At 40.0% G+C, this 14,044-nt stretch overlaps 1 protein-coding gene and 1 long non-coding RNA gene across 2 annotated transcripts in view; one reads left to right on the forward strand and one right to left on the reverse strand.

The window, feature by feature from the left end:
- LOC126188313 (uncharacterized) overlaps positions 1–11,198 on the reverse strand; it is a 36,747-nt gene extending 25,549 nt beyond the window's left edge. The window contains exons 1-3 of the mRNA XM_049929906.1: positions 10,949–11,198; positions 10,759–10,840; positions 10,501–10,687 (exon numbers count right to left, since the gene is read on the reverse strand). Of these exons, the coding sequence (XP_049785863.1) occupies positions 10,501–10,687; positions 10,759–10,840; positions 10,949–10,990 (311 nt within the window). The 5' untranslated portion in view covers positions 10,991–11,198. The remainder of the gene's footprint in view (positions 1–10,500; positions 10,688–10,758; positions 10,841–10,948) is intronic.
- Positions 11,199–11,277: 79 nt separating this feature from the next.
- LOC126188315 (uncharacterized) overlaps positions 11,278–14,044 on the forward strand; it is a 48,011-nt gene continuing 45,244 nt past the window's right edge. Inside the window, exon 1 of the long non-coding RNA XR_007537852.1 lies at positions 11,278–11,963. This is a non-coding gene — a long non-coding RNA (uncharacterized LOC126188315). The remainder of the gene's footprint in view (positions 11,964–14,044) is intronic.

Consider the following 14,044-nt stretch of genomic DNA (forward strand, 5'->3'; position numbering starts at 1 on the left):
CTCATCACTAGGAGGAGCCAGCAAACGGGATTTCTTCTCTGGCCGAGGAGGAGGAGGAGGAGGAGGAGGAGGAGGAGGAGGAAGAAGAAGAAGAAGAAGAAGAGGCAGAGGAGGAGGAGGAGTTCCTTGAGGGGAAGGGATGGGAGTCACCTCCGGGAGGGGAGGGGGGGGTTGAAAGGGAAGAAGTGCAGGATGGGAGTAAGGAGGAGGAGGGAGCGGTATGGGAACACATAACTGAGGCAAAGGTAGATGAGAGATTCACAGGATGAAGTTTCTCAAACTTCTTCCGGGCCCCAAAGTAGCTGAGATGATCAAGGATCTTTATTTCTTGTATTTTTTTTCCTTTGTATACATTGTAATTTCCAAGTAAATTATTATGTTGGAGATAAGCCTTTGTAATGAGGAAAAGCTCAAAATAATAATAAAAAATACACTGGACACTCTGGTGAATGGGAAGAATGTAGACCAGAGCCGTTTATACAGTTAGGCAGTAGGGTGCAAGGGCTCCCCAAGTAAAGAGGGCAGCAACAGTCACCAAAGACGGGAATGGCATCGCATAGCAGGACACGTGTTTGACCTTGAGGCAAGGAAGCAATACATGGGAGATGGAATGTATGGTTTGACAAAACATCTGTATACCATTACCTTGACCTTCTTGAGCAAGATACCCCACCCTCAAAGGTCAAGATGAAAGCACCAGTGTCTACACGATGGTCTTTAAGGCCTCACTCGACATGCTGGACAAAATGAAAGCCACGTGATTCCAGATTAGCCTCAAGTTCATCATCAGACTGGAGGAGACGGTCCCCATGGAAATTTACACCCTGTGTCATACTGAGAGACCTGTGAGGAGTGATATGTACTGGGATGTCTCATAAGTGGTCGCAGGCACATAGGGAAGCCAACTGACTGTATTGCCTTTATAAGAAGGGAGCTAGATCTCAAAGGGGTATGGTGGTGGAAAAATCTCCCCATCAGTCCTGGTACAGACCAGGAACTGTGGAAAGGGTTTCACCCCAAGCCAGCAGGCATGGCCATAGCAACGGCTGCCTGGCATGACAGTCACTGCCAGGAGTTTCGACGTCCCGAAAAGGTAGACAACCATTTCTACACTTCCACAAGGCATTCGCAATGCAGGTACCAGTAGTGTTATCCCTGTGATGTCAGGGGGCTAAGCCAGATGAGTAAATAACAGCCCCATCACGGGGAGAGTGGGAGAGGGGGAGATGGGTAGGGGGGAAAGGGAGGGGAGGGAGAGGAATCCATGCCAAAGACACTAGGGAGGGAGTTCTTTCCCATTTGGCTCACACTAAAGATTTCAAATATAGAGATGGAGGTCAAACCCCTGAGGGGAACCAAAAAAGAAAAGCCAAAAAGGTGGGGGAAAGGCAATCAAACCAAAACTGCAAGACAAAATGAAGTCAGGAGGATAGTCAGGCTGACATAAATAAGAACACCAAGAGAGGGAGAGGAAGGGGCAAAGGGAAAGCAATAAGGGCAGGGAGGGAGGAGGGAGAAGGAAGGCGAAGGTAAAGCAGCCCAAAAAATACGAAAGGCTGCAATAGCTCAGGGACTTGTGCATGTCACACACTTACCCACAAAAGAGCTGCGGGTCGCATAGGGGGAGTCTTCTCTAGGTCTTAATAAGTAAAACTGTTATTGCAGGTAGTGTAAATAGTCATTATACATTTTTTATTGGCACAATATGTAATTAAATGCATCATTTCCACAGTCAATTTGTAAATACAAAGAACCACCTCCCTGAGTTCTTGAAGTTGGCGTATCATACTCTGCTGTAAGTTTTACGTTTTCTGCTTGAAATGCACAAACTTGTACAATTGCTAGCTACCATCTGTGCTAACTGCAATGGCCTCATTAAATCACTTTTATCCTCAGCAATCCTGACAGTTCCAAGTGCACTGGCCGCAGCCATCTTACACAGACTCCACGCCTACCTAACCCTCCTGTCAAGTGTCAGAGCCGCATGCTGGCCAAACTGTCAAGTGTTGGAGCCACATGTTGGCCAGCAACAGCAGTGTAACATGCAGAAATGCTGCAGTGCTCACACCAAAACAAGTGTAATAACACATCTGTATGTTGATAATGAGAAGTGAAACTCTTATGAAATATTATACTGCATCGATTTTATCAAATATTTTTGTAAGAACTACCGATAAACGAATTGAGTGCTGAGCGCATGGGCAAAGATCACGATATTAACATAACTGTCAGAGAAACATAATCAACTGAGAGAAAGAAGCTCTATGCAATGTGGAGTATTCTGAGATGTTATTAGGGTGAGGAAAAGAGATGTTAACAGATTGTAAGTTTTGTCTTTAGAGGATGCTGAGAATAGGTATGTTGTTTAACAGCCGCCACTGTGATATTTTTTCAAGATAGAACTTTATTTAAGTGCTAAGGTGCATATAAGCTAGCTTAAATGTAAATAGTAGAACACTGCACTCGCATTCAGAAATATGACAGTTCAAACCCGCATCCAGCCATCCTGATTTAGGTTTTCCATGATTTCCCTAAATCGCTTCAGGCGAATGCTGGGATGGCTCCTTTGAAAGGGCACGGCCTACTTCCTTCTCCATCCTTCCCTAGTCCGATGTGACCGATGACCTCACTATTTGGTCCCCTCCTCCAAATCAACCAACCAAATGCTGGCTCGAGCCTGCAAACAGTCCAGTTCCATCAGAGTAAGTCTCCTTTCATCAGAACTGTTTTAATTTTATCAGTAGTTTTCCCCAAATCTGAAGCCAACATTCAAGAATATCAGAGTGTGCTACTGCACCCACCCCCTTGTCACATCTGTGTACAGCGAAGCTGCATAAATATAGAATGTTTCAGAGAATGATGCAGTCTAGAAACATCAGCTGTGTGGAGCAGAAGACACCTGCAATGTACCAGCACAATTATTTTTCAGATTATGGCGGCTGTGGAAATTCAAGTAATGTAGAAAAACTTTAAAAACTTGCTAGGTAAACTCTGACCTCATGAAGGATACTTAGACATTCAAGAGGTTACACTGACATTTTAGTATTACACATTCCATATAACAGAAATATTTAAAATTTTATTAATTTATGAGTAATAAGTAAATATACAACCATTAGACAAGCCACGTCTGATCTCTTAATTAAACTTTATAAAATTTCCTAATACTTTCTCCTCACCATAATTCCCTAATACCCGATACATTCTCCCATTGTGCCTCACACTGCTTCCAACAGTTATCTTCGGTCAATTCTCAGCTATCATGCTGATTGTATTTTTGATGGAGACGGGAGAGGATGACATCATGACCAATGACCCATCTTGCTTCCACAGAAATGGAAATGAAGAGAAAACCTCCGCACACAGCTCAGGCACTCTGTGGATGTCAAACCACAAATCCAGAAGTGTTGATTCCTGGAGGACACTTGAATTCATAATTCACATAACACCACTATAAACTAAGCCTTCAATCACCTAGTATCTGTATTCACCAAAACTTCCCTGATCCCGTTCAAACACATATTCTCCTTACACTGCCTGGTGTAATGCCCTCTTTTCCAGTATACCCGACATACCATGTCATGTGATTTCATGTGTGGACCAGATATGACCTGGTAGGTTACACTGTGTTACATAAAATAGTTTCATTGGTTTATCAATTACGCTCTTTCCAAAAGGAAGAAAGGCAGGACAATTAGAATTTAACATGGTCATTAGAAATGGAGCACAAGCTCAGATTACAAAATGGAGAAGGTAAACTGCCCATTCAAAGGAACCCTCCAGCCTTTGCCTGAGGCGATTTTGAGAAATCGTGGAAAATCCAAACCTGGATTGCTGGAGATTAATTTGAACCATCTACCCCCCTATTGGTCAGCACTGTCCCTTAACTTAAACCAAAAGATCTTAAGAAAACTCATCATTTAAGTACAAATAAACTGATGTTTCTAAGAGTTACCTTCATGTTTAACGTCGTCGGTGTGTACATCTGGTTTTTCAAATTGAACATTAACATAGTGTGTTACTGCTCCCTATCCCTTTTTTTAAACAAATAATTGATGTTTTCCAGTAGGCATCTGAGTGACCAATGAAACAACAAATATCTGTCACGACAACATACGGTACATGAGACTGCTTTACAATACTACATGGCTGGGCTGGAACTACAGTGGATCTATGTATCATTTCTGGTAGCATACCATTATAATACTTTTGAATCAAATGATTAATAACCTATATGGGCTTAAGTAGTCTATGTTACATTTCTCTCTGCAACACTTTGAAAATATCTGTTAAAAATCAAATGATGGAAAATCCAGAGTAGAATAATGACAATATTATGATAAAGATAGATTGTTACTCACCATTTAGAAGAGGTACTGTGTCACAGACAGACACAACAAAAGGCTGACAGACATGTGAGCCTTCGGCCAAATGGCCTTTTTCTAAAGCAGAAAACCCACACACATTCGTACAAGCACAACTTGCACACACATGCTCACTGTCTCTGGCCACCAAGGTCTTGGTGAACGTCTTCCAGTTGTAAAGGGTGTACCTCAGGGATCTGTAGCTCGATCTTTCCTTTTCGCTATTTATACTGATCAACCAGAACATTATCATCACTGACGTACTATCAATCTAAACCCATCCACACAATAGCAGCATCAACTGACGAGGAATGACTGCTAGTCAGACACAAACATGGTGCATCTAATAGCATCAGTGAGCGTGCTGTCCACGTGTGGAATGAGGAAGGTGTGTGATCTATCCAAGTTTCACTGAGGGGAGATTGTGATGAGCCTCCAGAAGCCACATTCATACAACCAATGAGAAACCACATTCAGACTTCGTGAGGTTGAGCGGCCACCCCACCATTACAGATGATGGAAATCATAGCATGGGCAGACTGGTAACATGGGACAGGCAGTGAACTGTGGCAGAACTAACCTCAGACTTTAATGCTGGACAGAGTACAAGTGTGTCTGAACACACAACACACCAAACACTTCTAATGATGGAGCTCTGCATCCGATGAGCAATGCACATGCCAATGTTAACACCACAATATCGGCAACTATGACTGAAATGGGCAAATGACCATGGGCAATGGACATTGGCAGAGCATTACATGGTCCAATGAATCCAGATACCTTCTTCATTGTGCTGATGGGAGGGCGCAACTCAGTCATCTTCCAGGGAAACAGATCCGTGACACCTGTACTGTGGGACAGAGACAACTGGTGGCAGCTCCATTATGCTCTGGGGAACATTCATGTGGGCATCCATGGGTCCAGTGGAGCTCACACAAAGCACCATGACAGCCAAGGCATATCATACACTGGTTGCAAACTACAGAAACCCTTTCATGACGATCGTGTTTCCCGAAGGCAGTGGCATTTTTCAACAAGATAATGTGCCACGTCACAAGGCCAAAAGTGTGATGGAGTGGTTCCAGGAACATAGTGGTGAGTTTCAACTGATGTGCAGGCCCCTCAACTTGCCATATCTGAACCTGATCAAACACACCTGGGATATGACTGACTGTAGCGTCAAGAGCTCACAGTCCCCCTTCCCCTGAATTTACAGGAATTAGGTGACCTGTGTGTGTAGATCTGATGCCAGCTCCCTCCAGTGACCTACCAAGGCCTCACAGCTTCAAACCATGATGTTTCACCATGGTTATCCATGCCAAAGGTGGGTACAATGGCTACTAGTCCGGTAGTCATAATGATCAGGCTGATCAGTGTATATTAATTATTTACCCATAATTCTGCCACTTGATGCAGTGCTATACACAGATGACAACAATGATCACATGCAGGTCTAGTTTAAGGTCCACATAACTCAATTTGCCACTTGGGACACCAAGCTGAGGGGGGCACCAGGGGATTCAAAGTGCAAGATTTGTATACAGAGCATAACACAATTAGGAGCAAAAACTGACAAAGGTGAAAGTATACAAGTGAAGAAGGTGAGGAGAGGGGGTGTTAAATGAAAAGGTGCTTGTGTGGAAAAATGTTCTCTAACTGGCTCTGGTCATATGTGATAGCAACCTTGAAAATGTGAAACACAGTATGGTAGCAGAAATGGAGAGATTCACAGTACTTGGTAGAGGACAATTTACTGCTTGAAAATGACACTGAACTGAGACATTGTATTCTATCTGAATCCTCCCAGTCATTATAAAAAAACCATTGAACTATCACGATCTCACATTGGCCACAAGCTCAGCTGAGATTACCAAACAGGAAAGTCATTTGGCAGATGTGCACATGTCCTCTATCTCCGGTACAAGGTGAGGAGCGATGTCAGTAAATAATGTCTAGTATACGGATATTTTGCATTCTTGTACTCCCATCCAAAACATCAAGTACTTCTATGAGGAAATTCCATACGCTTAAAATTAGGGTTTAAATGGCAAAAGAATGCTTTCAGGTGCATTGCATGACGTAGCCCACGTGAATCATGTAGAGATTATTTCAAACGACTACATGACAGAACCTAGCCAACATATCTAGAACTGTCTACATTTGTTAAAGAAAATCTAAATAAGTCTGACCTAAGGAGAACAACTGACGACTGCAACATAAGAAGTTTACATATAATTAAAGCACCATGCACTGCATTGGAAAAGACGCGTGACAGCTACAAATACTTTGCTATTGTCTACAACAACAAACTACCTAAAAACACCTAACAGTTCCAATAAATAAATTTAAAGATAATACATTGTGAAATGGATGAAAAGTAGCGGATTTTGGTCTGCTAACTTGACTGTGTCACAAATGATCCAAATTTCTTATGAGGCATAGTCCATATCCGTTCAGGCACGCTAGGGAAAAATCTTACCTTCATAGTCTCAGATGTTATTGAATTTAGCCTATGTTAAAATGAAGGACTAATTAAGGAACATGTATTTTTTTTCTAAAAAAAAAAAAAAAAAAAAAAAATTCTGCCCCAAGATACAGCCCTCCAAAGATGACGATGTGCATACTATTTTGAATGTGCGAATTTTGGAACAGTTCTACATATTTTGTCAAAAAGCTGTTACAGTATCACATAACAGGCTCATAAAAATCAAAACCTAGCCTTATTTATCACAATTTTAGTTTTGAAAGATGAGTAGGAGACTCATTCGTCAAGCATTTTAAATGGTTCCAAAATGTATGTGAAAGACCCAATGACTTAATGGTTTCAATTTATACAACTTCTGTGCACTCTGTTTTGTACTGAAATTAGCCAGTCAATGAACTAAAAATGTGTCCCACTGCTTCAGTATCTTCCTTTGATATAGTGTGATGCCTTCCTGTTGAACCAATAGGAACTGGAACACTTACAATCTTCAAAGCGTTGTGAACAGGAAGTGAGCACTCATGGCATTGTTGCTGTCCTTCAGCTGGAAACCTATATTCAGCAGCTGGTCCATGTGGTAGCATAAAGTTCACTACAATTTCATTTAACTCATAACTGGTGTCTATAATCTCTGCAATCCACCAGTCACAGTCATAAACACACACACACACACACACACACACACACACACACACCACAAACATCTCCCTTCTCACGATGTGAATCTGAATATTATCCTGATGTTTCTGAGGTGTTGGCCGAATGAATGAAATTTCTTCTTCCTTGCTCTTTAAAGTGTGTGCAATATGAGTTCCCCAATCACTCTCGAGTCCAACATCGAGATGACTGGGTGTTTGTGTTGTCCTCATCATTTCATCATCATCCAGGAAAGTGGCGAAATTGGACTGAGCAAAGATTGGGTAATTGTACGGGCGCTGATAACCACGCAGTTGAGCGCCCCACAAACCAATCATCATCATCATCATCATCATCGAGTCCAACAATGTGTCTTCTGAATTCCTTTCAAATTAGTAGTTTGTTCAGATCATTCTTCTTTTTTCTGCTCACAGTATTCTTTGATTTCCTCTTTGGACAAAAGGATGAGAGTTGCGGATGTGTAAGATTTCACGACTCTCGGAAAATCCTCAGCCTTCTGAATTGCAGCTGTATTTGGTCTGGAAAGATTATGTTTTGTAGCATGGTGCTTCAGCAGGCCGCCTACTCCATCACATGGAACCTTCCTGTGACCTGAAGCACTGTATACCCGTTTAGATGGCACAAGTGACTTACTCAATTTAAAACAGCTGGTTATGACTTTTAAAATGAGTAGGAGCACCATTAGAAATGATGATGATCTTCTCTGACCCTATTTGCAGTTGAAGAATGTGCCGAGTCATGTCCTGTGTCATCACTTATGTGCCAAGTCATGTCCTGTGTCATCACTTATGTTTGTTGTTGTTGTGGTCTTCAGTCCTGAGACTGGTTTGATGCAGCTCTCCAAGCTACTCTATCCTGTGCAAGCTTCTTCATCTCCCAGTACCTACTGCAACCTACATCCTTCTGAATCTGCTTAGTGTATTCATTTCTTGGTCTCCCTCTATGATTTTTACCCTCCACGCTGCCCTCCAATATTAAATTGGTGATCCCTTGATGCCTCAGAACATGTCCTACCAACCGATCCCTTCTTCTTGTCAAGTTGTGCCACAAGCTCCTCCCCAATTGTAATTAATACCTCCTCATTAGTTATGTGATCTACCCATCTAATCTTCAGCATTCTTCTGTATCACCACATTTCGAAAGCTTCTATTCTCTTCTTGTCCAAACTATTTATCATCCATGTTCCATGTCCATACATGGCTACACTCCATACAAATACTTTCAGAAACGACTTCCCGACACTTAAATCTATACTGGATGTTAACAAATTTCTCTTCTTCAGAAACGCTTTCCTTGCCATTGCCAGTCTACATTTTACATCCTCTCTACTTTATAGAGAATATAGTACTAATCAACAGAAAATAATCTAACTTTTCTGTATTGGCAGTTTAAAATTCAAAAGGCGACAGTAAAAGAAGTTTGGCAGATATGTCGAAATGGAGGATACCATCATAATCATAAAGCAGTTTTCTTTCAAATAAAAAAAAAAAAAAAAAAACTAACGAACTATCTAGAACTGCTACAGAGATACAGCATTTTAAAAAAATTTCCAAAATTCGCATTTTCAAAATGGTGTTCACAGTGTCATCTTTGGACGCCTGTATCTCGGGGCAGGAATTTTTTTGGAGTAAACAAAAAAAATACATGTTTGTTACTTACTCCTGAATATGCTAAATTCAATAACATTTGAGACTATGAAGGTAGCCTCCCTGCCTTAAGTTATACTGATTATGCCATGAGAATACACAATAAATAAACAGACTTTATTTTATAACCCAGTCACTGGTTGTATTTACTGATGTTCAAAGGTGAATGAATCGGAAATACGGAAGCATCCGATCCCGCCCGTCTGCTTTGACCCATGACGTCACAAATATGGCGGAAACAAAAACAAACACACACACTTTCCACAAGAAGGCTAAGACACTAACGGGACAAGTGCGGTAAATAGGGTGTTTGGGGGGGGGGGGGGGGGGGGCAAACTAAATATAAACAAATTTAGACGCCTTGCGTAGCTACAACGTGTAAGTGAAGACAGCCATGCATGAATACCCACCCACCTCCCCAGGGGTCGTAACCCCTGCAACCCATAGAAGATAAAGATGATTCAGTAGCTGAATAGTGTTTTTTGTCTTTTTTAAAAAAAAAATCTCACGGGATAGAACGAACAGATCAGAAAGATAAATATAATAAACTAAAACAGAAATTGGAGGAAACAGATAATTAAAATAAGTAATAAGCGTTTTTAAATTAAAAAAAAAAAAATCTCACGAGATAGAACGAACAGATCAGAAAAGTAAATAAAATAAGATAAAACAGAACTGGAGACAGCCACACTCGAACCAAACTCCGCGCCGTCATGACGTCACACACGACAACACCCTTACGTCACGGGTCAAAGCCGACGCGTGGGATCGGTCGCTTCTGTCGACCCAATGAATCATCTAATTTGAATAAATATTTTAGCTATAGTAAAGTTTAGTTTAAGAGCAGCCTAAAATGTTTATTGATGGCCAGCTTTACCTACACCACTGACAGATTTCTCGGTTGAACTGCTTGATGTGTATACTATTAATAATATCAAATGGTGTGAGTGATATATAAAATCGGGTTTCTGCATGTTTTGTGCAGTAATGTGATTAATGTTAAGTGCGTGTTGTGAATTGATTTTTCTGTTTGATTATGCACGGTTAAAATAATTTAAGAATTAGGCCTATATGCATCACACTGTATTGTACAAGTATATGTACGGGAAAAAATTTGCTATCATCTCTTAAATTAAAATGTGGTTCAAGTTTTTTGAGCTATTTCATATCAATGAGGGCCATTTCGATTATGACCCAAAACGGCAACAACATACATTTTCTTTGTAAATCGGCGATAAACTTGCTTTAGGGCATGTTCTACATCGCTGAGGAGATCTCTATGAATACATGGAACAAAAAGTGTATCTAATCTCATCAAATAATGTGATGAAAGGATGATCATACTGACCTTTTTGGTGAGGTGTTACGGCACACTTCGTTTTGAATATTTTCAACCCATGCTGGAGAGATGTCTGATGTGATTGACAATGGGATAAATATTTCGTCCCTTTCAGAGGATGCAGAATGTTTGCCAGTCAGATAGAAAAAATCGTGTAATTCGTTGTAATGATGACGAACGTTCCACAGCTTTTCCACTGAAAATTATACGCGTAGGTTACAATAGACTCAATCTAAATCACAAAATTTCAGATTTTTCGACATATACCTTCACACAGCTCCATATAAACCTGAAAAGCTACTGCAATTTTTTGTTGATTCTGGCATCCACTCTGAATCATTTTCTGCAACTACAAACAAATATGTATTTACCAGTAGTGAACACGGGCAAGAAAGAGAGAAATAAGTCGCATCAAAACAGTCTTAAAAGATCTTTAAAATCGAGATACAATACTTACGACCGGATGAATTTTTCGGGCAGTCGTTGCCGTTGCTTCCATTTCTTAGTTGTAATGTTGTTCGAAATCTTTAAATACAGCAATGGTGTGTTCTATCCTACATTTCGTTTATTCCAGAATCAAAATAAATGTTTTTTGGCACCTGAACTTTTTTTAAATCAATTCGATTGTACTTCAAATCACTACGCGTGTCAATCGCCTTTTTAGCACCAACTAAACAACTACCCTAAACACAACACTCACCTAGCACGTGTACAACTGGTTGGGTGGGGGTGTGTGCAAACAGAAAGCCACGCCTTCCTCAGGTTCGCCAACGCTTATTAGCATGTACCGTGTGCAGTACAATTATTTTTAGAAGGGTCAAAGGTCGCTTATTACGCCTGCGATGGTTCAGGAATTGTTTCATCATTAAACCTAGCTTGAACATACTTAAATAGACACAGCTTTTGACAGTGATTGCTACTACACACGATATTGTTTGCTTAGAAGTTTGGGGCACACACACACACACACACACACACAGCAGCGGTACGTTGTTTTCAGATTTTCGGAATTCAGACGTCGAGAGATGGAATTTGTGATTTCTGAAATCATAAACTGCTTCCTAGTGTAAATCCTAAATTTGTTACGGCCAAATGTAAAAAAAATATTGTGTGTTATTTGGGCAGAACCTTGCAGTAATTGACGAAGTGTTTTCTGATGTTAATTTGCCTGATATATTAAAATGGATAGCGTGATACATAATTTAGACAACGAAACAGTTTCCCTGGAAGAGAGTGAGCCTAAAAAGTCGATTAAAAAAGCTAAACGGAAACGATCAACTTCTGGAATTAGGCAAGGTAAAGAGAAGCAGAAAGCAGACGATGGAGCAGCAGCGTCTACTAAGCAAAAAGCTCCTGAGGATGAATGCCAGACAATAAACATTACAGAGACAACGAATTTGGGTTCCAGTTCTACCGGCGAACAGTTTTTCAATAATAACATTCTATACGACGTCTTGAGTGAGAAAAAAAAGGTAGGAGTATTGTGACTTTACGTTTCATGTTCATTTTTTTTTTTTTTAATCTACATGATGTTACCGTACATCTACATCTCTTTTAACGCACTGTGAAGTACCAATAGGTGCTAGAATAAAGTTAATAGATTTCCCTGGACTGTCAGTCCATGTTTACAGTTACTGATAAAATAAACTTGCTAAAAAGATGCCAAAGAACCACAGCACCGTGCACCAATGTTTGCCAATGTGCTCCAGCGAGCGGCAGAATAATATTTTCATTGTTGTGGCTCCAAACAAACCATGCCACATTAATGGGTAATTGTAGACATATGTGACCATTACTAATTGGTGTTTTGTTGTATGGCTTTACGTTCTGAGTTAGCCCCACATTAGAACATAAAATATAGAGATTCTACACACAAAAAACTGTCTCTAGTAGTTTAAAGAAAGCACAGGTCACACCTGTGTGCAAGAAGGGTAGCAGAAGTGATCAACAAACTTACTGTTGAACTTGATGCCTGCCCAATTTAGAATCTTAGTACATGTTCTTAGCTCAAACATAATGAGACATGCTAACCAGCACAGATTCTTACAACATTGGATGTGCAGAGCTAAATTTGTGCTCTTCACACATGGGATCCTGAATGCTGTGGATCAATGCAGTTGAGTAGATGTATTTCTTGACATCTAGAAAGCATTTCATTGAGCACCACATCAAAACTTATTAACAAAAGTGTGATCATATAGGGTATCAATCAAAATTAATAACCAGATTGAGGATGTCTTGGTTAGGAGGACACAGATATGTGATTTATTCATCCCATTACATACAATTTTCAGTTCATTTGATTTGATATACAGGAGACATGTCAAGGTTTACAAAAGAATCTTTTTCACTTTTTTAAGAGAGATACAAAAGTTACATTATATTTTACATTTCTAAGTTACAGCTACACATGTACATAGAAAGTACATGTAATACAATCCCTGTGTTCAGACTGTGAAGCTGTTATGTTATTTATTTATTGCTTATGTAGCCTGACCATATTATGAATGATGATGATGATGATTGATACCACTACTAGTAATAATATTATCAATAATAATAATGAAGGGCATTTTGAATGCTATAGATTAGCTTAGCACATTTGAAGCCATGTTTAGTGTTACGAGAAGCAGAAAGGATAAAGGAGGAGGAGAACATTGAAATGATAGTGACAGTGGCTTTCGGGAAAGTACAGAATGTAAATAGAGAAATCAGCCAACAAGGGGTAGGGAAAAGCTTTGGGGTATGGGACTGACAAGAATGAGCTGCACAGAGTGTAGGAGAGATGGCTGTTGTGGCAAAAGATGAATCATTAACTGTCTCTCTTTGCTTGGAAGGTATTTAATTTCTCAGAGATTTTGAGGAAGATTGTTCCAAAGTCGAATTCCTGGTATGCAAAACGGTTTAGTAAACATGGCAGTGCTATGTGATGGTACAGAGAGAGTTTTACTTTGTCGAGAATGAGTATATCTGTTGTACTGTTCACTCAGTGGAGTAATAGATAGTCAATGAGGGGGAGTATTAGTGTCTCTATAAGCTTATTTTTAAGCTTGAAAGGAATTTTTTTTTTATGTTTGTGAAGTGACAGATAGTCATTGACAGATGTAATAGTAGTTTCAGGCATGTCTCAGGAAAATGTACAGAAGCAACATGATCATCATTCAGGTTGAATGTTGCATTGATGAACAACATACATAGTAATCAATGCAGATGATGCAGTTATCTATAATGAAGTTCTGGAAAAAAATGTGCACAAACAATGTCTTTCTTTGGTCTCAGTAAGATTTCAAAGTGGTACAAAGGTTGGCAGCTTGCTCTAAAGTTTATAAAAGTAAATATGTGCTTTTCAAAAAATGCAGAAAAACAGTATCCAGTGACTATAAAATAAATGAGTCACAATTGGATTAGTCAACTCTTACAAATATCAGGGTGTAGCAATTTTGGGGAATGTGAAATGGACTGATCAGTGATAGGTAAAGCAGGTCTTGGACCATCGGTAGGACAATAAAAAAAGCAATTATTCTACTAAGAAGATTGCTTTCAAAACATCGCT

The sequence above is a fragment of the Schistocerca cancellata genome, chromosome 5 (genome assembly GCF_023864275.1).
Source record: "Schistocerca cancellata isolate TAMUIC-IGC-003103 chromosome 5, iqSchCanc2.1, whole genome shotgun sequence".
Lineage (NCBI taxonomy): Eukaryota > Metazoa > Arthropoda > Insecta > Orthoptera > Acrididae > Schistocerca > Schistocerca cancellata.